This window comes from Panthera leo, chromosome C1 (assembly GCF_018350215.1).
Source record: "Panthera leo isolate Ple1 chromosome C1, P.leo_Ple1_pat1.1, whole genome shotgun sequence".
NCBI lineage: Eukaryota > Metazoa > Chordata > Mammalia > Carnivora > Felidae > Panthera > Panthera leo.
In genome coordinates, this window is record NC_056686.1 from 11,415,505 (window position 1) to 11,439,826 (window position 24,322).

Genomic DNA, 24,322 nt, shown 5'->3' on the forward strand with positions numbered 1-24,322 from the left:
AATGCGTCATGACATGGCAATATTACATGAAATTCAAAATTTCGTTTCCATAATGAAGTTTTATTGGAACATCTCCACACTCATTTGCTTACAGTTTGTGGATGCTTTTGAGCGATGGTGCCAGAGCTGAGTAGTTGCCATAGAGACAATATGGCTCATCAAGCCCCACATGGTATGATCTGGCCTTTTGCAGAACTTGGCTGACCCCTGGGCTAGACCAGCAGCTCCCATTCTGTTGGGGAATTGAGACACAGAGAGAAAAAAATGACCGGCCTGAGATCACACAGTCTGCCAATGGTCAATTGGGAACTCTTGGCTCCCTGTCAGGGCTCTTTTCACTACACTACCACATCAAAGCAGATAAGAAGCTTCTGGGTTTATCATGACAATGACCGCTTGGTCCTTAGCCCTTTTGTATGGCTTCTCTCTGCTCCTCACACACACAGGCCTGATCTAAGCTTTAGAATGAGTGAGAAGGTGCAGGGAGGGGCACCTAGGTGGCTCAATCGGTTAAGCAACTGACTTGGGCTCAGGTCATGATCTCGCGGTCTGTGGGTTCGAGCCCCGCGTCGGGCTCTGGGCTGACGGCTTGGAGCCTGGAGCCTGCTTCAGATTCTGTGTCTCCCTCTCTCTCTGCCCCTCCCCCACCCACGCTCTGTCTCTTTCTCTCTCTCAAAAATAAATAAACATTAAAAAAAAAAACAAAACTTAAGGGTGCCTGGGTGGCTCAGTCGGTTGTCTGACTTCAGCTCAGGTCATGATCTCATGGTTAGTGAGTTCAAGCCCCGCATTGGGCTCTGCACTGACAGCTCAGAGCCACTGACAGCTCAGAGCCTGGAGCCTGCTTCCAATCCTGTGTCCCCCTCCCCTGCTCACACTCTGTCTCTCTCTAAAAAATAATAATAATAATAATAAAAATAAATAAATATTAAAATATATGTATATATATTATTAAAAAAAATACATTAAAATAATGAGTGGCTGCATATGTAAACCTCAAGAGGGCAGCCCTGGCTAAGGTGACTCCAGAGTGCAACCTCTTATCCAAGAGAACCAAAATTGAATCACCATATGGTCCTGTCCCTAAAAAAAAAAGAAAGAAAAGAAAGGAAGGAAGGAAGGAAGGAAGGAAGGAAGGAAGAAAGAAAGGGAAAAAAGAAAATGGGCCAGAAGGGCCTGAATTGGTTTTGGTGATGATATACATACATATGAGCGCAAATGTAAGACACCTTCATTTCCTTGTAAACAAATTGCCAAAGGTGAATTCAGCACACACAAAAAATCCCCACATCTAGCTTAGAAAAGCAGTCACAGTCTCCAAATCAGCTGCAAAAGAAAGATAGGCATTTCAGAGAGAAACACTCATACATTAAAACAAACCAAAACAGGGGTGCCTGGGTGGCTCAGTTGGTTAAGCTTCCGACTTCGGCTCAGGTCATGATCTCACGGTTCATGGCTTCAAGCCCCGCGTCGGGCTCTGTGCTGACAGCTCAGAGCCTGGAGCCTGCTTCAGGTTCTGTGTCTCCCTCTCTCCCTGCCCCTCTCTCATGCTCTGTCTTTCTCTGTCTCTCAAAAATGAATAAATGAATAAAAAAATTAAAACATAAAATAAAAACACTACTTTCTGGGTATTGGGGGAGCATGGGGAGAAAATTAGTTCTCCTACAGCCCTAGGGGCAGTTTTAAGTAGGCGAGGGGAGCTGTGCTCATGACCCAGATTTGTCCCTGTTCTGAGCGGGCTGAAGCAAAGGTTCCATCTCATTTGGGGAACCCTAATCATAAAACGGGGCTACTGGGGCTTGCAGCCTAGTATCAGTGAGGTATTTATGAAGCGTAATTAATGTTTGCAGCAGGTCTGGGGATCCTCCCGATTAAAAGGTGGCCGGTGCAAGGTGGACGGGTGTCACTGTGAGGGCAGATCCATTCTGTGGATGTCAACACTGTTGTTCTTCACCGAGGCAGCGGGAGACAGAAGTAGGTTAAGAACAGGTGGCACAATCCTTCAACGTGACCCAGAACAGGAAACCTGTAGAGGGAGACTATCACATCAGATGGTGTAGGGAAATTTCACCGAGAATGCGTAAATCTCCAGAGGCAGAATGGTTGGCTCGAGGACACCCAATCATGCCTAGAAGAAATCTGGTGGGGCTGATTGGAAAAAACACATATGGCAGTTCCGGCTTTACAAGGAAGGGGACTGAGCTGCATTACTCAGCAAATATCTTTCCTCAGCCTGAGCGTGACTTCTGAGATTTTCTGAGAACTGAGTATTTTTTTTCCTAGGTAATCCTAAAAGGCCCGGTGCTGGGTAACAGCAGGAACTAGGCTGGAGGTCTAATTAAGCATCCCGTATTACAACACTTAAAAACACTTATGGGATCCTGGTGAGTTCCTAATGTCTAATTCCTAAATTTAATCCTAAACTGCTCTGCTGAATCCTCTTGTATGACCGTAGCTAATTATGTAATATCTAATCGCCAGTGATAATGACGAAAAATTGAAAATGATGGCATTGAGTTGATTTACTTCTCCTTGCAGATATTCTGTCAGAATCACAGATAAGAGCTTCTCCTAGGGAATAAAACCTTACTTAGCGTGGGGTGCCTGGCTGGCTCAAGTCGATAGAGAATGAGGCTCTTCATCTTGGGGTCATGAGTTCAAGCCCCATGTTGGGGGCAGAGTTTACTTAAAAATACATATATTAAAAACAAACAAACAAATCATAGCATATAGGAAATTGCTTTCAAACTCCAGGGCTCAAGTATATTACCTCCTGTAATCCTGGTAAGAAAATACACATGCACTGAATGGGATTTTTTTTTTCTTAGTTATTCTTATCAGCTAGAGCTTTGGTCCACATCAGTCCTACAATATGTGTGAAGATCATATAGATTTATCATGAAAATAGACTGGTGTACTTGGGTACCTTAAGAAATTCTCAGTAGTGGGGCGCCTGGGTGGCTCAGTCAGTTGAGCGTCTGACTTCAGCTCAGGTCATGATCTCACAGCTTGTGAGTTCGAGCCCTGCGTCGGGCTCTGTGCTGACAGCTCGGAGCCTGGAGCCTGCTTTGAATTCTGTGTCTTCCTCTCTCTGCCCCTAACCCACTCATGTTCTGTTTCTCTCTCAAAAATAAACATTAAAAAAAATCTTTTTAATAAAAAAAAAGAAATTCTCAGCAGAAACATCAACAAATTTGAAACTTTATTGTTACCTGGAAAAGTAAATCCACATCCCCAATTTGTATTTATTTTGGAAATTATAATCTACCAAAAAACAAGGCAAAACGAAGGAAGAAAAGGAAAGGTAATACAATACTTATGTGCTCAGTATTATAAATGTAACTTTGAACTTTATGACACTCGTATACAGCTGGCTGACTTAGATGGTTTTAGGTTTTTTGGCCTTTTTATACTTTGTCAATTCTGTGACATTACACGGGTTAAAAGGCCAAAGTTGACAAGCTAGTTCACAGACACTTTAGGTTTTGCTCTATTCCTCTAAGGGAAAGAAAAAGTCTATGGGGCGCCTGGATGGCTCAGTTGGTTAAGCGTCTGGCTCTTTTTTTCTTTTTTTCAATTTTTTAATGTTTATTTATTTTCAAGAGAGAGAGACAGAGAGCAACCAGGGGAGGGGCAGAGAGAGAGGGAGACACAAAACCCAAAGCAGGCTCCAGGCTCTGAACTGTCAGCACAGGGCCTGACACAAGGCTTGAACTCAAGAACCATGAGATCATGACCTGAGCCAAAGTTAGATGCTTAACCGACTGAGCCACCTAGGCTCCCTGAGCGTCCAGCTCTTGATCTTGGCTCAGATCATGATCTCACAGGTTTGTGAATTTGAGTCCCGCATCGGGCTACGCACTGTCAGTGCAGAGCCTGCTTGGGATTCTCTCTCGCTGTCTCCTGGCCCTCCCCTGCTCACGTGCCCTCTCTCTGAGAATAAATAAATAAACTTAAAAAATTGTTTTAAAACGAAAAAAAAAAAAGTCTCAGTAACAATGACCATGTTTCCACATTTACATAATGTTTCTCATTTAAGGAGTCAAAAAAAACCCAGTGAACTTTATCCTGACTCTCCTGAACATAAACACCTTGGATTTGAATCGCATTTCTCAGACTACAAAGCACTTTTTTTTACATCCATTCTTTGTTTTACTGGATCTTCAAAACAACTCTGTTTTTGAAACTAACTCGGCGAATGTTTATTGAACAACTACTGTTTGCCAGACATTAGGTTAGTTTAGTGGCAAAGCCACACAAAGATCTTGCCAAAAACGTTTAAGAGACATGACCAAGAATATAGGAAGTAAATCGAAACCTTTTGACTGGTGTGCTGTATCATTATTCTCATATTCAGTCGGGGAAAATGAAGCGTAGATAACTTCCTGGTCCTGACAGTCTCTTAGTGTATCGTGGCATTTCTTGTATAGACTTGTTCAACCACATCTGTTTACCAGCATTTTATACCCATGTATTACAGCTTCTGGTCTCTCACTAGATGAACTATTTCTTTTTTAGATGAACTATTTTTTTTTTAGATGAACTATTTCTATCTATCAATTTATTATTTTTTTTAGATGAACTATTTCTATCTATTAATTTATTATTTTTTTAGATGAACTATTTCTATCTATCTATCAATTTATTATTTTTTTTAGATGAACTATTTCTATCTATCTATCAATTTATTATTTTTGGACAGGAAGGAACTAAGATTTATTGATGGGGCTGCCTGAAGAGGGGGCATTGCCAAGGTTCTCCAGAGGGCAGGGCACACCATTTGTTGAGAGGGCCACCACTGCGGCTGTATTTGACCCCACAGCCACCTGGGGGGCTTTTCAGCCACGGTGTCTTTAAATCCGTCCACATTAAACTCAGTAAAACCCCACTCCTTGAAGATGTGGATCTGCCAGCCGCCAGGGAACTTGAACTTGGCCCTGCTTAGAGCTTGAATCATATGCTCCTTGTTCTGCAGCTTGGACATGATGACTGGGCCAGTGTGGACCCTGGTCACTGTGCCCTGAGGCTTTCCAAAGGTACCTGCATACGTCTGGAGTCTAGATTGGAGATAGCCTGAGATCAGACATGAATGTCCACTGTCTCCAAGGTCCCTTGAGGCAAATCATACAAGCAACACTCTGCCCACACTACCAAAGAGGCGACTGTTTGCAGCCTTGCACACTGGCCCCCATGGGGAAAGTGCATGTTCCGTTTAATTGGCTGAGACAGATGAACCATTTTATATTCCTATCCGAAGCCAGTTCCTTCCTGTATGCAGTCCTTCTCCCCTACTTAAGAATCTGCATCCGGTCAAACTCTCCTGCCCACATCAGTTATCTACCGTATAAGCAGTGGTATAAAAGAGTCTTGTAATTTCTTCCATCTTAAAAACAAGCAAACTTCCCTAGATCCCATTTTCCCCAGCCACTCATCCCTCACCAGCTACGTCTCCATTTTTCTGTTCTCCTTTTACAGCCAACTCCTCCCATTCTCTAATTTAAATGTCAATCAAGTATTTATTGAACAAATGTAAGCATGGTTCACACAAAGATAAGGAAATTCAAATATTCAGAAGACTTGTCACAAAAAACCCCAAAACTGGTTCTGTTTTTCTTCAAAAAAAAAAATTTTTTTTAACGTTTATTTATTTTTGAAACAGAGAGAGACACAGCATGAACGGGGGAGGGGCAGAGAGAGAGGGAAACACAGAATCGGAAGCAGGATCCAGGCTCTGAGCCATCAGCTTAGAGCCCGACGCGGGGCTTGAACTCGCGGACTGCGAGATCGTGACCTGAGCTGAAGTCGGGGTTCTGTTTTTCTTCAAAAGGCAGAACTATAATCAATGGTTAGAAACATCCAGCATGGGGCACCCGAGTGGCTTACTCCGATTAGCGTCTGACTCTTGATTTCGGCTCGGGTCCTGATCTCATGGTCCCTGAGTTTGAGCCCCACATCGGGCTCTGTGCTGACAGTGCGGATCCTGTCTGGGATTCTCTCCCTCTCTATTCCTCTCCAGCTTGTGCTCTCTTTCTCTCTCTCTCTCAAAATAAATAAATAAAGTTAAAAAAAAAATCCAGCATGATATTTGTACAAATAATTTCATTTTCTCCAATATAATAGATGCTATACTTTTTAAATTTATTTTTAGTTAAATTATTTTTTAATATGAAATTTATTGTCAAATTGGTTTCCATACAACACCCAGTGCTCATCCCAAAAGGTCCCCTCCTCAATACCCATCACCCACCCTCCCCTCCCTCCCACTCCCCATCAACCCTCAGTTTGTTCTCAGTTTTTAAGAGTCTCTTGTGCTTTGGCTCTTTCCCTCTCTAACCTCTTTTTTTGTTTTTCTTCCCCTCCCCCCATGGACTTCTGTTAAGTTTCTCAGGATCCACATAAGAGTGAAAACATATGGTATCTGTCTTTCTCTGTAGGACTTATTTCACTTAGGATAACACTCTCCAGTTCCATCCACGTTGCTACAAAAGGCCATATTTCATTCTTTCTCATTGCCACATAGTATTCCACTGTGTATATGAACCACAATTTCTTTATCCATTCGTCAGTTGATGGACATTTAGGCTCTTTCCATAATTTGGCTATTGGTATACGTTTGTTAAAGTAAGAAAGTATATATGGGGCGCCTGGCTGCCTCAGTTAGTAGAGCATGCAACTCTTGATCTTGGGGTTGTGAGTTCAAGTCCCACATTGGGGCATAGAGCTTACTAAAATATAAATAAGTGAATAAATGAATAAATAAATAAATAAATAAATAAGAAGAAAGGAGATAGGTCTTCTGAAAAATGTAGTAGTCTTGGACCTCTCAAGGAAGTCAATTATTTATGACATATCCTCTGTGCCAGCAACTGATGCACTCATACCATTAGAAATAAATCTCAAGTCAACTAACTGGTTTGTAAAGGAAAAGACCATTTGTGCCTCAGCTATATTTAAGTTCTACATCAGTGATTTTCAGGAGGTGTGAAAAAGTCCCACAAGGCAGATGTATCAGACTGGCCTAGGATTCTGATATTCTGATATTCTGATATTCTATTGTAGGGAGACGGTCTTCCTTGGCCCCCAAATGGATCACTACAGGGCAAATCAGGGCAACTGATGCAAGCGTTGTGTGGGCCAGGACAAGGGAAAAATGGTTTAAGACTGCATAAGCTAGTCAGTGCAATGTTTCATGAGTATTAGAAAATATAAATTCAGGGGCGCCTGGGTGGCTCAGTCGGTTAAGCGGCCGACTTCGGCTCAGGTCATGATCTCATGGTCCGTGAGTTCGAGCCTCGTGTCGGGCTCTGTGCTGACCGCTCAGAGCCTGGAGCCTGTTTCAGATTCTGTCTCCCTCTCTCTGACCCTCCTCCATTCATGCTCTGTCTCCCTCTGTCTCAAAAATAAATAAACGTTAAAAAAAATTAAAAAAAAAAGAAAATATAAATTCAATCATATAATATTCTAGGCTTCATCCAAATTGATAAATGCTTCCAAATAAAGATGGTTTCAAAGGTGACTATTCAGCATAAATGTTTTAGGCTAATATATACATAATATTTTAGGGGCGCCTGGGTGGCTCAGTCGGTTAAGCGGCCGACTTCAGCTCAGGTCATGATCTCGCGGTCCGTGAGTTCAAGCCCCGCGTCGGGCTCTGTGCTGACAGCTCAGAGCGTGGAGCCTGTTTCAGATTCTGTGTCTCCCTCTCTCTGACCCTCCCCTGTTCATGCTCTGTCTCTCCTGTCTCAAAAATAAATAAAACGTTTAAAAAAAATTTTTTTTAATATTTTATATCTGTATTTTATCACATGCTCCTATAAGAAATGACCAGGTAATATAATTGAAAATAAAAATTTTAACTTAACTATATTAATCAGTATGCAGGATTCTAACGGTGGAGCTCAAGCCCAGGATGATAAATACGTTTTCATATAAAGCACACGGCCAATCTAGTTAACTGTCATCCACTGGCAATTGCTGTTACTCAAGCAGTCTCCAATATGACAGGTACAGGAAACCTGTTGAAAGGGGCACTTAACTCTTAGGGCATTCCCATTCTTGTGATAGAGTCAGTTTGCCATCATTGGTCTAAGGCTTTTTACAGGAAGTCCAACAAAAGCTGCAGAGTCCTCAGGGATTATTGAGGTACACGCTTGAGAAACCAGGGCAAAGTCTGCTTGGCTGTATCTCTAAGCACTCCAGACTGCTGGTGAGCATTGACGGTTATATAAATTCCAGGAAAAGCTCTCTGCTCGATTCCTTGTCCTACTGACCAAATTCTTCCAAGTGTTGACCAAACTCCGGGTTGAGAATTTGCAGGTTTTATAGGAAGTAGTTGTCTTTTCCAAAGAAAGTGTATACCGATCATGTCATTATGGGACAGAGGCACAGCTAAAAGATCCAGGAACTTTCTGCAACTGAAGGTACGTTCAACCATCACCACCCCTGGCATCTTCCCCTCCAAATCCACCGTAGGACTTTTCCCCAAGTGATTCCAGACTCGCTCATTTTTTTTTTCAATCTAGTCCAGGCAGGCTCTTGCCCCACTGCTCCACCAAAACTTCTCTTGTCAAGGTCGCCAAAGACCTCCACGGTGCTCCCAACAGTCAATCCTGCCTCACTTCACCTCACCACAGCATCCCACAACAGCTCACTCTCTCCTCCTTCAGTTTCTTCCTCTGACTTCCTGGACACTACCCTCTCTTGGTTTTTCTCCTCCCTAACTGGTTTGCTCCTTCTCAGTTGCTTTGCAAGTTACTGACTTCTGAGATCTCTTTCTTAAGCGTCAAAATGCCCCAGGGCTTTCCTGGTTCTCTTCCATAACTACACTTACTCCCTTGGTGATCTCATCCAGTTTCAGACTTTAAATTCCATTCATATGTTGACAACTCCCAACTCTCTCTCTCCCTCTCCCCTCCCCTCCCCTCTTTCCCACTCTCTCTCTCACTCCGTCCCACGGACACAATATAGGTATGTATAATAGATCTCCTGAATAATATATAAATATATAGATCTTCAGAACTTCTTCCTGAACTCGAGACTCATATCCAGCCACCTACCTAATGTCTCCATCTAATAAATATCTCGAACTGAACAGATCTAAAACTGAGCTCTTCGTATTCCTCTATAAAACGGTTCTAGCCAGTGTTCCCTATTTCAGTTGATTGCAACTCAATCTTCCTAGGTGCTCGGGTCAAAAACCTCAGGCTCCTCTTGTTATCAACTCTATGTTCAATCCATCGGCAAGGCCTTCTGGGTTTACTTTCAAAATATATCCAGGATCCCTTCGCCACCGAAGCCACCCCCGTCTCTTAGATTACTGAAATAGCCCCCGCATGGGGTCCTGCTTCTATCGTTAGCCTCTTCTTCTCAATAGCTCTCGGCAACACCTCCATGTGGATTCAAAGCTAAAGTCCTCCCCCGTGGCCTTCCAGGTTCTATGGACCTGCCCCTATTCCCCTAACCTCTGACCTCATCATCTCTTACGCTCTCTCCATTGTTCATTCCGTTCCAGCCACAGTGATTTCCTTGCTAGATTTATTTTTTAATTTTTTTTTTTAACGTTTTATTTATTTTTGAGACAGGGAGAGACAGAGCATGAACAGGGGAGGGTGAGAGAGAGAGGGAGACACAGAATCGGAAACAGGCTCCAGGCTCTGAGCGGTCAGCACAGAGCCCGACGCGGGGCTCGAACTCACGAACCGCGAGATCATGACCTGAGCCCAAGTCGGCCGCTTAACCGACTGAGCCACCCAGGCGCCCCATCCTTGCTAGATTTAGATGTGCCAGTCATGCTCCTACCTGAGGACCTTTGCACTTCCTGGTCCATCTCTGTGGAATCACCTCCCTAAATAGCCACTTTGGTCCCTTAGTTTCTTCCAGTCTTTACTCGAGTATCTTCTTTTGTTTTTTAAAATTTTATTTGAGAGAAAGAGAGAGAGCACGTGCGAGATGGGGAGGGGCCAGAAGGGGAGAGGGAGGGAGAGAGAGAGAGAGAGAGAGAGAGAGAATGAGAGAGAGAGAGATCTTAAGCAGGCTCCATACTCAGTGTGGAGCCGGACATGGAGCTCGATCCCACGACCCTGGTGTCACGACCTGAGCTGAAGTCAAGAGTCAGACACTCAACCGAGCCACCCAGGCACCCTTCAAGTCCCTTCTTAATGAGGCCCGCTCTGACCACCCCCATGTCAATTGCAACACACACTTCATTTATTATGTGTCTCTATAGTTTCACCCTAGCACTTACTGTTGCTATTATTTTCCTGTAGATTAAATTTTTTTTTAAGGTTTATTTATTTTTGAGGAAGAGAGAGAGACAGAGTGTGAGCAGGGAAGGGGCAGAGAGAGAGGGAGACACAGAATCTGAAGCAGGCTCCGGGCTCCAAACTGTCAGCACACAGCCCGATGCGAGGCTTGAACTCACGCACCGTGAGATCAGGACCTGAGCCAAAGTCGGAGGCCTAACCAACTGAGCAACCCAGGCGCCCCATTTTCCTGTGGATTATATTCATTGCCTCTTCTCCCCCTCCCGCCATCCCCCCTGCACCCCCTTCCCAAACCAGCTAAGCTTCATGAGAATAGCAATCTGATTGGTGTCTTCAGCAATATATCCTAAGTACTTGGAATAGGATGTGGCACAAAGTTGATGCTCAAAACTTATTTGTTACATAAACAAAGTAATAAAGGGCTTGACTTTCAGAAGACTTTTTTTTTTTTTTTTAGTGTTTATTTTTGAAAGAGACAGAGCATGAGCGGGGGAAGGGCAGAGAGAGAGGCAGACACAGAATCCCAAGCAGGCTTCTGTGCTGACAGCCCGGAGGCTGACGAGGGGCTCAAACCCACAAACTGTGAGATCATGACCTGAGCTAAAGTCAGCCGTTTAACCGACTGAGCCACCCAGGCGCCCCCAGAAGTCTTTTTGATGTATTGTCTGTACAGGCCATGTAAACCATGATGCCAAAATGTTAAATCTACAGGTTTCATATAAACTGCACAATTACCAGGAATCTTGTACTCTGGCAAGACAAATGTGGGGTTGTTCCAGGGTCTTTTTTATTTTCATAGACGTGTTTCTATTTTCCTAAGAAACACTGTTGGCCGCAAAGATTTGTTCTTTGAACTCCAGTACTTCTGAAGTGCTGAATTTCTGAGTTTTGCCTCAAAGGGGAAGACTATTCCAGCACGTGGGAGTGCTTCACTGCTGCCAAAATATTTTGAAGAACTTCCCATATTACTAAAGTCTCTAGAAGAGCTTATTTATCCTTACCAGGAAAAGGTTATTACTGTTATTGTTTTAAATTCCCTCCGATGCTAGAATTTGGCATGAAAACTGCCCTTTCCTGTAACAATGGCTAGAGATCTTCAGTGTTTCTGTGTTGTTTAGAAAAGCTGCAATCTTCACCAAACGTCAAAAAAATAAGCCCAAGGGCCTAGCACATACCACTTTGATTCTGCCCTGGCTGTCTATAAATAAGAATCTTGGTTTAATTAAAGGTTCTGGTGAACATCCAATCTTTCTTCAGGGAACACAAAACAGTACAAATTAAGAAGCTCAGTTTAAAAAGAAAGAACTCTAGGGGCACCTGGGTGGCTCAGTCGGTTAAGCGGCCGACTTTGGCTCAGGTCACGATCTTGCGGTCTGTGAGTTCGAGCCCCGCGTCGGGCTCTGTGCTGACAGCTCAGAGCCTGGAGCCTGTTTCCGATTCTGTGTCTCCCTCTCTCTGACCCTCCCCTGTTCATGCTCTGTCTCTCCCTATCTCAAAAATAAATAAAACGTTAAAAAAAAATTTTTTTTAAAGAAAGAACTCTATAGGAACAATGGATTAGTGATCGTGGAATTCTCTAGTCCTGCGTGGTTTGACTAAATGAAACCAGTCCTAGGACTACATACAAAGCACTTTAACTCCAAGGGCAGGCAGATCATGAGATTGTTGTAATTCAGAATCTGCTTACTTGAACTTGGCTCTGCACATTTAAAGCCCACCTGTTTAATACTGTTTAGCTTTTTGGCATAGGAAGTTGGAACATGTTTTTGAGACCAACATTAGGATGGGAGAGAAGCTTCCTGAATTTCTGTTCAACTGTTTTGCAAATGTATGGCACTGGTCATAAGGGACAGGTGAACAGTGCTAAATAGCACCCACTCTAAAGAAAATACAAACTGCAAATATTTTGTGCAGAAAGGCGGTGTGCTTTTCGTGTTAAGTGTAAGAGTTAAAGGTGGGAAATAACATGTTTTATAAATAAAAACAAATTGTAGGAATCAGAATTGTTAAAACAGATCCTTCCACAGCTCTACAAAGTGAAAGGACTGTGTAATCACTCCATAAATTTCAACTGCCTAGCTCTTAAAGGCATGTTTTGTCTGCCTTATTCTGTCCTAATTCCCAATAAAGCTAATAGTCTCATACTACTTAATTTTGGTGGTACAAACAAAAAGTGACAGTGTTTTAAAAACAATATATTTCATAAGTTCTGAATACACAAAAAACACATTGTGCTTTGCAGAATATTGAGATAGAGTATACGAAATTAAAATTCCAGGCAGTGCTTTTAGTCATACTGAAATGGAGACAAAATTTGGGATCTAACAGCTACTCCTAAAATGTTTTTCATCTGGAAGCCATCAAATCCTGATCTGTTCCCTCAACGATAATATATTTTTTTAACTTTCCATCCTATCATTATGGGTTTAACTCCCCTGTTACTGAAACAGATAACCAGCCCCCTCCCCCCCCCCCCCCCCCCCGTAATTATACATAGTAAGGGGAGGGGGAATCAATCCTACTGTGGCTGTTAACACCAAAAGACATGGGGACCTGAGCCAGAAAAGGCTGGCTCGCTTACGAATTCATGTTGCTGTGAAGAAAAACAAAACTGAAAAAACACAACAAAACAGCCAAACCCACTAAACAAAAATACCTTGCACAAAAAGCAAAGACGGGAAGACAAATATAGAAGCATTACTCTTGAATTTCCTGGCTTTGTTGATTCCAGCCGCAAAGTGAACATTAAAATGCCAAGATTCACATTTTAATATTCCCTTGAAATCAGAAAAACAATAGCTCTTTCAGGATTTCAAAGGACCCCGGAAGGCTCGTAATATTTTATTGAGTCAATTTGCTATTTACATACTCGTAAGGGGCTTAAAAAAGAAGCGAAACGGAAGATGTTCTCAACAGACAGAAATAAAATATTCCAATCTATTGTTCCAGTTTATGGCTCAGATCGAAATAATGGGCCACAAAACCTATCAGAAACTAGTTGCGCAGTGCGTGCCTCGCGGCCGGCCAATGAACAGCAACGTCTCGGCTCTCCTCCCGCCGACAGCACTTCAAAGACACTTTTCTTTCTTTAAAGAGCCCGACCCCTCGGTTACGCTAGCGCTCGGCACCTTTGTCAGGTCTCCCAGCTCGCGTAGCCCGGCCCTCTTCTATTTGCGGAGCGCCACTACGGTTCCAGGCAGTGGCATCCAAACCGATCGGCCACCCCCACCGCACGAGGCTCCCAAAGCGCCTCCATTCTCAGGGTGAACTACGGCTTCCCACGGTGGTGTTCGGGGCGCGGCCCAATAAAACGCACTCCCTTCACCGAGCGAGGGTAGGGGTGACGGGCCTCCCTGTGGAAGGGCTCAGAGGGCAGAGGGGACTTGGGACTGCGCGCACGCCCCTCCGCGGCTAGGCGGGGGGAGCGCACACGCCCTGCGCCCGCAGCGCTGCGGCACGGCGGCGGAGCCCCAGCCCAGAGGCGAAGAACAAAGGGGACGCGCTCGCCTTCGCTGCTGGGGGCTGCCCGGGCGCCGTCGCCAGCCCCGCCCCCCGCCGGCCGCGGCGGCGCGCGCCCCTCCCCCGTCCCGCTGCCCCCTCGGCCCCGCGAAATGGCGGCCGCGCCACAAAATGGCAGCCGCGCCGAGTCTCGAGCCGGCGCTGAGGGAGAAATAAAAGGCGCCGCGGGCCTCTCCCCGCTCCCCCCCCCCCCTCCGCCTCCCCAAGCGCGACAATGCCCGCCCGGGCTTCCTTGTGGTGGCGGTCGGGGGCGATCCTCCCTGGGCACGGGTACGCCTTCGCGCCCCACACTCCGGCGAGCGCTTCTCGACTCCGCAAACCAGGCGGCGCCTTTGTGCGTGCGCCGCCTTTGCGCTTCCAAACTTGCCCCGCTGCCGGAGGCTCTCACTTAAGGGGCCAAAACCTGGAGAGAACCGAACGTCGCACAACAGCCAGGCGACCCCTGCCCGCCCAAGACGTTCCTCGGGCTGGCGCGGGCAGGGAGCACCCCTTTCTAGTGTCTGCACGCCCGCAGCTTTAGCTCTTGGCCATCAACGTGAAGACAGGAAGAGGGACCAAATGACACCCCCCCCCCCCAAATGAGGGGGAGATTGAGGAAACAGGGGTTAAGGAGTTCCCGAACCAGCACTTCGGCCGCCGCGTAGAATCTCAATGCGGAGCCCACGCTCGAGACCCAGAGGAGAGCCACGGGCGGCCCACGAGTGCACGGGCAGCTCCAGAGGGCGGATGTCGGCTTGCGCTCCACGCAAACCTCCAGTGAGCGTCTTAGATTTTTCATCGCTCCCCCCCTTGCCCTCTCCCTTCTCCCCGTGGTCAGGAGTCTCGGGGCTGGGCACAGGCAGAGGAAGGAGCGGCTGCTGCAGTCCCCAAGCTTTCTCCCCGCCCCGTGGCGTGAGGGTCTTGGTGGCCTTGGGCTTTGCCTCGGCCATGACGTGGTGGATGGAAGCTGGGCGGTGTCGGTGTGTTTTGGATGTTTCGCTTTCTTTCTCTCAAACGGTCGCTTCTCTGTGCTCCCCATCCCCCAGCTTCCCTTGGGCTCCGTCTTTCCAGAAACTTCTCAGGGAAACACCAAAAAGCCGCAGGCTCAGCCGCCGCCTCCCTCCCGGAGCATGCGCGCCGGATTGGGCGGCAAATTCGGCGCGCGCGTGTGCAAGTGTGAGAGTGGGGCGTGCGCGCGCGCGTGCGGGGCGGGGCCGTTCGCTCTCACAATGAAGGGAACAGGTTTTCCTCCCCTCCCCCCCCCACGTTCCGTCGTTGCGCCAGCGCGTTGGGGCAACTCCCCTGGCCTTTGAGAGAAGACGGGGGGGAGGGGCAGGGCCCAAGCGCTCGCGTCGTTGCTCCGCGCGCCTGCGCAGCAGGTCGTCTCCGCCGAGCTGTGTTCTCCGCGCCGGTTGCGGTAGCGTCTTCGCTATGAAGTGCGTCTGAGCCACTCGGTTGCGTCCTACTCACTGTTTCCTCAGCTCCCATTCGGGGAAACTGTAGCGTCTTGAGGGGTTAAGCATTCTGTTCGCGGGTTTCCCGGAGCTGAGCCTTCCCTTTGTGCCGAAGGGATGAGCTCGGACTGTGTCTGGTTGGTTCCCTTCCACGCCTGCCTGCGCCATGTTTGGTCCGGCTCCTGACCGGATTCGGTGCCTGCAAGTGTGGTGGAGCCTTTTCCAAACGGGGAGGGGGCGGGGACAGCCCTGGCCCAGGGACAAGGCGGTGGCCGCGCCGGCTTCCCTCAGGCGCTGCCTGCAGTTCTTGCTCACTAAACCAAAATAAAGGTGTCCTTTATTTGGAACGCCTCCCTCGGTCGCAGACGTAAGCCTTTGGTGGGGCTGGCCGCTGGGTTTGTGCTTGGTGCGTGGATGCGGACAAAGGGCCCGGGCGTACTGCTCGGTCTCTCTGGGCAGAATTGAGCTCGCCGCGTGGTAACCATAGTAACAGCTTTTAGTGTTTCTCAAGGTGCCTTTGGTTTTAGTTTTCTTTTCCTCTCCCCTTAGAAGTGTGGTGGAAATTACTGCCAGGGTTGTGGGTTCTTAAAGCCCCCCCCTCCCCCCAAGCTCTGTTATCTTGCCTTGTAATCCGCTCCCCATGCCAGCCCGGTTCTGAAATCCAGCAGGCTAAGTGAGGTTCCCTTGGCAGGGCATGGAGGTCTGCTGTCTCCAGTCCTGAGCTTTGTTTCCTTGCCCCCTGTTGGAGGACATTCGTTTCACTGGTGGAGTAATTGCCTTCCTATATTCGTTTAGCGTGTAACGTACCTTCAGATCCTGGTAGATGTAAGGTTTAAAAGAGGGAGCTTGTTCGCGAGGAAGGCACCTTGGGGGCTCCTAAAGACAGACATTTTATGGTCGAGAGCCGCATTTTGGCTCTGAAGTTGTTGGGAAGTGCTAACTTGCCCGCAGGTGCGGGTGCACCATTGACCACGCAAAGTCCGAGGTCAGGTCAGGTCAAGGCTCTGGGCGGAGCCACGCAGTGGGTCCTAAGGAAGGAAGATCTTTCTTCCCGGTGGGAATTTTGAGTTGGTGCCAGATTCCTAACAGAACTCTTAGTATCTGAAAAGCTATCCAGAGGCTGCGTTGAGGCACTAGCAAACAATAGAATTCTCCCCCTGCTAACAAGGCTGTAATTTGAAGCTTGGAAATGACCAGATTAAGTGTCCTTTGAATTCGCAGAATTTCGGTTAGAGAGTCTATCCTAACAAATTATGGTTAATGAGAGTCTTTGAAGTCAAAGTCCCTGAAGTAAGGGCAACACCTCTAAATAAGGGGAAGATTTTGTTTGTACGTTTTGTAATTAAACAATGTTTTTATTTTTTTTAAAGTAAACTCTATACCAACTTGGGCCTTGAACTCAAGACTCCAAGATCAAGGGTCTAATGCTCATGCTCTATCCACCGAACCAGCCAGGCACCCCCGATTTTTTTTTAAAGCTTTTTTACATTTATTTATTTGTACCTTTTATAATTTTAAATAGGCATAAAAACAAAGTTCTTATTGGGGTCTAATTAGGATCTCTGGAAACTGATCCTGAGGGGAACGATATATATACATAAGTTGAAAATTGTGAAACACAAGAGTACCCCTTTTTGAAGCCACTTTCGAGTGAATTTAAGTGAAAGGTTTATGCTTGGGTGTGTGTTTATATCATCTTGTGTGGTGGGGAAAACCTAGACCCGTTTTAGTAGTTCATCCCACCCTGCCCCTTCTGCCAGCTAACTACAGTATACAGTGAAGTCTTTAGTTCTGACTCTTAATGATTCTGTTTTCTTAGAGAAACCATTTTAATGACCATTTTAATCAAGCATCCTTTAAGAGAGTTATCCTGAGGCATTCTCTTTTCAGCCAAAGTATTTACCAAAAGGAAGTGTAAGAAGTGGCTTCCATGACTCTGGTAGTATATGACGTGAAAAAAATTCAATGAGTGCCTCCATCAAAATACTGAAATTTAATTTTTTAAAGCCTGAAAAATAATTCCAGTATTTAATTCAGAAAGGCATCATGTCCTACCTCGTCTTTAAATAGTGTGGTTTTATCTTAAGCCAAAAGGTTTCTAATGTCGAATTATATAAAATTAGCAATCATTACCCTCCTGAAGAGTAATGCAAAATATTCGAGGCAGTGATGTGATTTAAAGAGGCATTATTATCAAACAATAATAATTGAATTGAAATGGAAACAGTTTTCAAAACATTTTGAATGAGTACATAAATAATTTTTTGTCTAAATTTTCTACTTCAAACTAGAGCAGGAAATCCCCTGAGTCTGCTGAAAATTTCAAAACCTATATAACAAGTTACTAAACACATTTTATTTGGTATTACTGTTTTTGAGATTCCATCAACTATACTTTGATAGTAGTCTTTGAATTAATCAGTAGCCTTGATTTGCATGATTTGTATTCTGACTTCCTGATGTTTAAAAGTTACAATCTTCAATACATGAGGTGTTTTGGTTAAAGTATAGCACTTCTAGTGAAGAGGGTTAGTCTTTTCTCCCATGAGGATTAGCAGCAGGGGTTTAAAAGGTTGAATGAAATCTCAGAATTAACATAGTGAATAACATTTTGTTCACATGGGATCTGTTAAATATGTTAATTTAGTAGCGTCCAGCATCAACATTTCAGAGAAACCCTTAACTGAAGTAACCCAGATGCTGACTTCGAAAAGTCATTTTATTACAGCTTTTTCTAATTATAAAAGCAGTATATGTTAACTGAAGAAGGTGTAGAAGAAAATTTTAAGAAAATATAGATGAATAAAAACTTCTTAAAAATTTAAATTTCAGGTGAGGTGGGTGAGGGGATGGGTGAAATAGGTGAAGGGGATTAAGGGTACGCTTGTCATCAGGAGCACTCCCTATAGAATTGCTGAATCACTGTGTTATACACCTGAAACTAACACTGGCCGTTAACTTTAGTAGAATTAAAATTAAAAAAAATTCTACCACATAGGCACAGCTGTGATTAATATATTTGAAAATATCCTTCCAGTCCATTTTTTCCAATGCCATAAATGTTAATAAATCGTGTTCGTAATTGTAAATATTAGGTACATTAGCAGTATTTCCTCATAGAGGGAAAAAAGTTACTTTTAGCAACTTTCCTGGGAAATGGTAGAAACATAAGAATTGATTTTTTATAAGAAAATATCAGCCATTACATTCGTTTCTGGAAAACTAAAAACAACGTGGGATAAATTATTTAGCTTTCTTGGAGGGTTGAACAGGGAAATAGATGATGAAATGTTAGCCTGCTGAAAGAATGATTTAGAGAGCTAGCTGGCTAATGTTCAATTGATGGAAGTTCTGATAATTTATGTATATATAATTCCACCAGAGTGAGCCTGCTATATCAAAATAAGTTAATGGACAAGTCTGCCTTTCACCAGTTGACTCTCAGAACTAGCAATATGTCAAACACTCTTTGAGAATAATATAGCAGTGTTGTCTGTTTCATTTCTACTGTTTGGAAAACTGTTTCTAATAATAGAAGGAATTTGTATTGTCAAATAGGCTTTGATCATTTTAGGGCCCGTTAATGTATTTTTACATGATGCCTTTAGAAACAAGCGCTTGTATCTTAAGTATATGTGTTGTCATGAAATAGTTTAGTTTTAATTGCTTGGGACTAGATTTGTAACCAAAATCTTGTTAAATATCTGGTAACGATTCTGTCCTCCTGCTCAAATGTTGATTTTAATTTATCTGTTCTATTGGCTGGGGTAGCATTCAAAGCCCGAGTTTGAGGCTCAGATGCTTTCTCCAACTGGGCTTCCATTATGCATGACTGAACTCTTTGAGCACATCTAGCATGTTAAATGCGGGAGCTCCTCACAGTGTGAAAGTAAGACCTGATTAAAAACATCTATTTTAATTTCCCTTTGCAAATGGCTCTGCTTTAATGTTACCTTTCTGAATTATCTGTAATACTTAAATGAGGATATTCACTTCACTATCCACTTATCATAGATGAAAGGAGAGATCGCAACCTCCTTTTGATCTTTTTCAGTGAGCATCAATTATTGTTAAAATAATTTAAAAACTAGAATAACAGTGGGTTGCCTTGCTATTGAAAACATACAAAGATAAATGCTTATGAAGAAATTCTGCTTTTGTAAATATTTTGTAACAAGGACAGAAACAGAGAAAAGCTTTCCCAGTGTTTCCTGATACATTGCCAATAAAAATGAAAGGCACTGAAAAAAAATCAAATACTTGATTTGGGGCTGTGCAAAGGGCATGCACTTACCAGTTTTGTTGTTATTAAGAGATTTGCAATAGAAAAAGTCAGCAAAAACCCACAAAACCCAGAAACTGCGCACTTAATATGCAATTAGTGCATTTTGATTTGACTATAGGACTTGGCTATAACTGTGAAAATTGGTAATAGTATGTTCTTTCAACTGATGCTTATTTTTTTTTATTAAAAATTTTTTTTCTTAATGTTTATTTATTTTTGAGAGAGACAGAGACAGAATGTGAGTGGGTTAGGAGCAGAGAGAGAGGGAGACACAGAAGCAGAAGCAGGCTCCAGGCTCTTGAGCTGTCAGCACAGAGCCCGACACGGGGCTCGAACTCACCAGCCGTGAGATCGTGACCTGAGCCGAAGTCGGACGCTCAACCGACTGAGCCACCCAGGGGCCCCAACTGATGCTTATTTTTGATGTAAATATGAAATTAGTGGTCAACTTATTAGTATTTGATATTTTGATGGTGTGTTTCTTCCAAATTCTTTTACATATGTTATCTTCTTTGATACTTCTAGCAACCATTTTTTTTTTTTAACTTTTTTTTTTAACGTTTATTTATTTTGGAGACAGAGAGAGACAGAGCATGAACGGGGGAGGGTCAGAGAGAGGGAGACACAATCTGAAACAGTCTCCAGGCTCTGAGCTGTCAGCACAGAGCCCGACGCGGGGCTTGAACTCACGGACCGCGAGATCATGACCTGAGCTGAAGTCGGCCGCTTAACCGACTGAGCCACCCAGGCGCCCCTCTAGCAACCATTTTTGGTAGAGAAAGCATATTTTTTATTTTCATTTTGCAGATACGGATATTGAGACTTTTGAGGATTTAATTGAATTGCCTAGGTCATATAGCCAGTGACAAAATTGGAACTGGAATTTTTAACTCTTAATCCAAGGGTTATTCCATTATACATTAAGGTCTCTCATTCATACAATCAATGTTTTTTTCTTCAGTGTTTTTCAATTCATGGTCAAGCAGTGTTATGCTGAAAGAATCAGTAAGGAATATGGGCAATATTTTTAACCTGCAACTATTAACTTTAACAAAGATGGACAGACTTCCTACCTAAATTGCTATATGTATGTATATACACTATATATATAGTATATATATATATATATATACACACATACATACACTATATGCATATATACTATATATATACTATGTATATATCCAATATATATAAATACTACATATATATACTATATATACACATATATGGTGTATATATATATATATACATATATATATAGGCATCAAAGGAGCACATTAAGAATTTGAACAGATAAGAATTGAAATTTGTTTTATTCATTAATCTATATATCTATTGATGTATGTTCACGTTTTATAAACTGAATTCTCTTTTTAGAAATACACATCAGATTTTTAAAAGCCCAGGAAACTAACATGAATACTTGGGTTGCTATTTTTGGTGCCCAACAGGTATTCTGACTAACACCTCAAGAGATCCTGAGTATAAGGTGGTATCAAATGACATTTGATGGGATTTTGCTATAGCCTTAATCTTGTTAGAGAGAGACTGTTTCTCAGTTTGGTAAATCTCTGGCAAAACGAGAACTGATACTCTCTTAATTTGACATTTGTTCCTAATCTTTTTGACACTCTGTGATCTGTAAAGGTCTTTGGGAGAATTTAATTCAATTTTGCTTAACAATTTGCGTTATGTTAAAAAAAATATTAGTTGGTAAACATGTTGCTTTAATTTTCACTTAATGTCCCCTAATTCTTGTGCCGTGCAGAAAGTAGTATAAAACATCTTAACTGGTTCTTATTTTGTTCTAGTTTATCCTTTTATTTTGTGGGAGTCCTAGATGGATACCGTATTTAATAATTACTCTAATTAGTCTCTCCTGATTTTGCATCTAAAAGCCCCCTTTTTTTTTTCAGCCCTTGAATTTTTCTTCAGCATGATTTTAACTGAAGTCTGCATTCAAGGTGAGATATCCCCTTCTCTAAGTGCAAGACCCTATTTTCTGAATCCTTGTCTTTGTTAGTTGCCCCTCTTAATGCAGTTGAGCTGAATCTCTTCTGTTCTTCATGATGACACTTTGGTCTTTCCCAAGAAGTTTCAGCTAATTCATAGCCTATCAGGATTTAAATAAATCATTTACATCATATTTGAAAATGTGTTTCAAATTGTGGTTGCTTATATTGAAATTCATGCTTCATGGAAACATGCATTTTAGTTCAACGCTAACTGCATCTGTATATACAGGGCTATATAGTTCAGGGGTTTAGGTTAATAGTGTGCTGGCCTGACACTCCTTATGTGATAGTTGATGTGACAGAGAAATGGCCAAATGTAAATGACTTATCCTACATCTGAATGTGGTTTGATTTGCTTTTACTGAGAAATCAATTCCAGAATATTTTCAAGAACACACATTTCCATTTCATTTAATGACTGATTTGCATGAATACAAGACGAACTTCTGGGGTGGCACTAATACCTTAACTAAATTATGAATGAGTGCCACTATTAGGGTAGGGCTTTTCTGTTTCTAACTCTTTGCCACCACCTCTTTCTGTTTCTGACTTACTGAAGTTCCCAAACAGTAAAAAAAAAAAAAAAAAAAAAAAAAAAAAAAAAAAGTTGAAATAGAAAACGTGTAAACATAAGCTAGGAAAATAGCATAAAAACCAGTTAAATTACCTTAGAATCTAGAAGTTTGAGAAGTAACTTGCCAAAATTCCAAAAATCATTTCAAATGGATGGTAAAGTTAGCTCCTGAGCTAGCACATCTTGTACTGTAATTGTTGCAACTGTTTAAAGTGGGGGCTTGCTTAGACTTTTGAATGTCCTAAAAAGAGGAGAGATTATCTCAATTCATCAGACCTGCTGAGATCAAGTTTATTTATTTAGTACAGACCATTATTAAACCAAATACAAGACAGTTGATGTGACTCTAAGTCTGACAATCATTAAGAAACTTACGTTAGACTATGTGGCAAACAACAACAAAACTACTTGGGAGCATTACTGTCTGTGGGAACGAAAGAAACTATGCACAGCTGATCCGGGTATTAGTGCCATTGATTATGGTGACCATATTTTTCAATTCAAAACAGCATAGTTTGGTGGTAAGTTGGCTCCTATTTAAGGAGACAGTGAATGAGACCAAATATTTACAATCTGGTATGTACTTGAAGCTCCACGCCTCTGATAACGTTATTTTTGTAGATAAAAAATGGAAAAGAAAATTTAAACAATTCCATTTTTCTGGACTCAGTACAATTGCCTTAATTTTGTGGGTTTTCTCCAGGGTTGCAAACTGGTCTTGATATAAAAGTTCTACTGTGGTCTTTAAAGGCCTTTAGGCCTGGAAAGGCCAGAGGTCTGATCCATTTCTATGCTTAAATGTTAAATTACAGTAAATCTCTATATGAATCCTTTATACAATATTAGATACGTAGCCTTCTCATTTCAGTTCTATTCCTGGTATCCTGTAACGACCAGCTAGGAGAGCTTGCAAAAGGTTTCGCAATCTTATATAAAATAAAGTTGCTTAACGTTACAAGCTAATGATTCTTGAGAGGAATGGGTTTTTGAAGCTGTCACTGCTTCGCTGGGCAGAGAGAAGGGCGGCCCTGTTCTGACACTTTCCCAAGCAGGCGGGGATCCAACTGCCCGGAAACCGCCAGCTCCTGGCCGAAGGGTGAGCAGGGGAAGAAGTCTTGGCTTCTCCTAGGAGGGGCACTGGCAGTCGCTTTGACACGCAGCCCTATCAAAACCAACCCCCTTTCTCTCTCTTCTTCCTCCAGACCGGCGCCTGGAACCCCTGCTCGAGGGGCCGGAGGCCGTCTCTGCCCCCGCACGCGCAGAGCCCCAAGCCTGACTGAGCGCCCGCCCCGCGGCCGGCTCCTCGCGCGACTGCGCGCCTGCGCACCGGGACCCGGCGCGCGAGCGTTCCTTCCCGACCCCGTGTCCCTCCCTCCCCCGCGCGCCTGCGCGCCGGCTGGGAGGAACTCGGCGCCTCGGCCTCGGCGGGAGGGCGGACGCGCGCGCGCCCGCGGCGAGGGAGGCGGGCCGCGCGCGCCGGTGGGAAGCGTCCGGCTGCCACAGCGCCAGCTTCGTCGTAGTCGCTGCCTCCCGGGTCCCGCTCGCCCCTCCTCCCCGCTCCCCCGCCCGCCGCCGCCGCCGCCCGGGCGCATGCGCCGCCGGAGCGCGAGGGTCGGCTTCGGGTGTGTGGTGGCGGCAGAGCGGAGCTGCGAGGCCCGAGAGTCAGAACCTGGGGGAGAGGGATGGTCTCTGCACGGGGGGGAGCCGGAGGAGCCGCCGCCGCTGCCGACGCCACCGCCGCAGCCGCCGCCGCCGCCGCCCCGGCGCCCGCCTCCCGGCGCTGACGGGCTCGTACGAAGCCGGCGAGGGAGAACCCGCACCAGCGGTCGCCGGCACACCGCCCAGCATGGTCCGGGAAACCAGGCACCTCTGGGTGGGCAACTTACCGGAGAATGTGCGGGAAGAGAAGATCATCGAGCATTTCAAACGGTGAGTGACACGCGGCCCGGGGCCGCGCTTTCTCCTCAGGCGCCGCTTGCCCGTCCGGCCCGTTGCCGGCCCCTCCCCGTGCGCGGAACTGCTGAGGGGACCCGGGCCAGACCCACGGACGGGTGCGAGGAGCGCGCGGCTGTCTGGTCGCCGCTCGGCCCGCGTCGCGGCGTTGGGCCTGGGCCTCGGCGGCGCGGCCCCATTGCCGCCCTCTCCTTACCTAGCCGGGACGAGGCTGTCGCCCGGCCTCCCCGGAGCCGGCGCCGGGCGGCGGTGCGGTCGCATCGTTGCGCGCCGCCGCC

At 44.7% G+C, this 24,322-nt stretch overlaps 1 protein-coding gene, 2 long non-coding RNA genes and 1 other non-coding gene across 5 annotated transcripts in view; 2 read left to right on the forward strand and 2 right to left on the reverse strand.

The window, feature by feature from the left end:
* On the reverse strand, positions 1–24,062 carry LOC122227513. Its single transcript, XR_006206089.1, has 3 exons — positions 23,978–24,062; positions 22,185–22,332; positions 1–232 (listed from the first exon to the last, which is right to left on the reverse strand). It is a non-coding gene; the product is annotated as an uncharacterized LOC122227513 (long non-coding RNA).
* LOC122229040 lies at positions 5,095–5,226 on the reverse strand. Its single transcript, XR_006206902.1, has one exon. It is a non-coding gene; the product is annotated as a small nucleolar RNA SNORA70 (small nucleolar RNA).
* LOC122227512 lies at positions 14,846–23,494 on the forward strand. The gene is made up of 3 exons (XR_006206088.1): positions 14,846–15,196; positions 21,419–21,466; positions 23,294–23,494. It is a non-coding gene; the product is annotated as an uncharacterized LOC122227512 (long non-coding RNA).
* SPEN (spen family transcriptional repressor) overlaps positions 23,656–24,322 on the forward strand; it is a 91,000-nt gene continuing 90,333 nt past the window's right edge. For both annotated transcript variants that reach the window (XM_042952070.1, XM_042952073.1), the window contains exon 1: positions 23,656–24,020. In XM_042952070.1, coding sequence (XP_042808004.1) covers positions 23,938–24,020 — 83 coding nt within the window. In that variant the 5' untranslated portion in view covers positions 23,656–23,937. The remainder of the gene's footprint in view (positions 24,021–24,322) is intronic.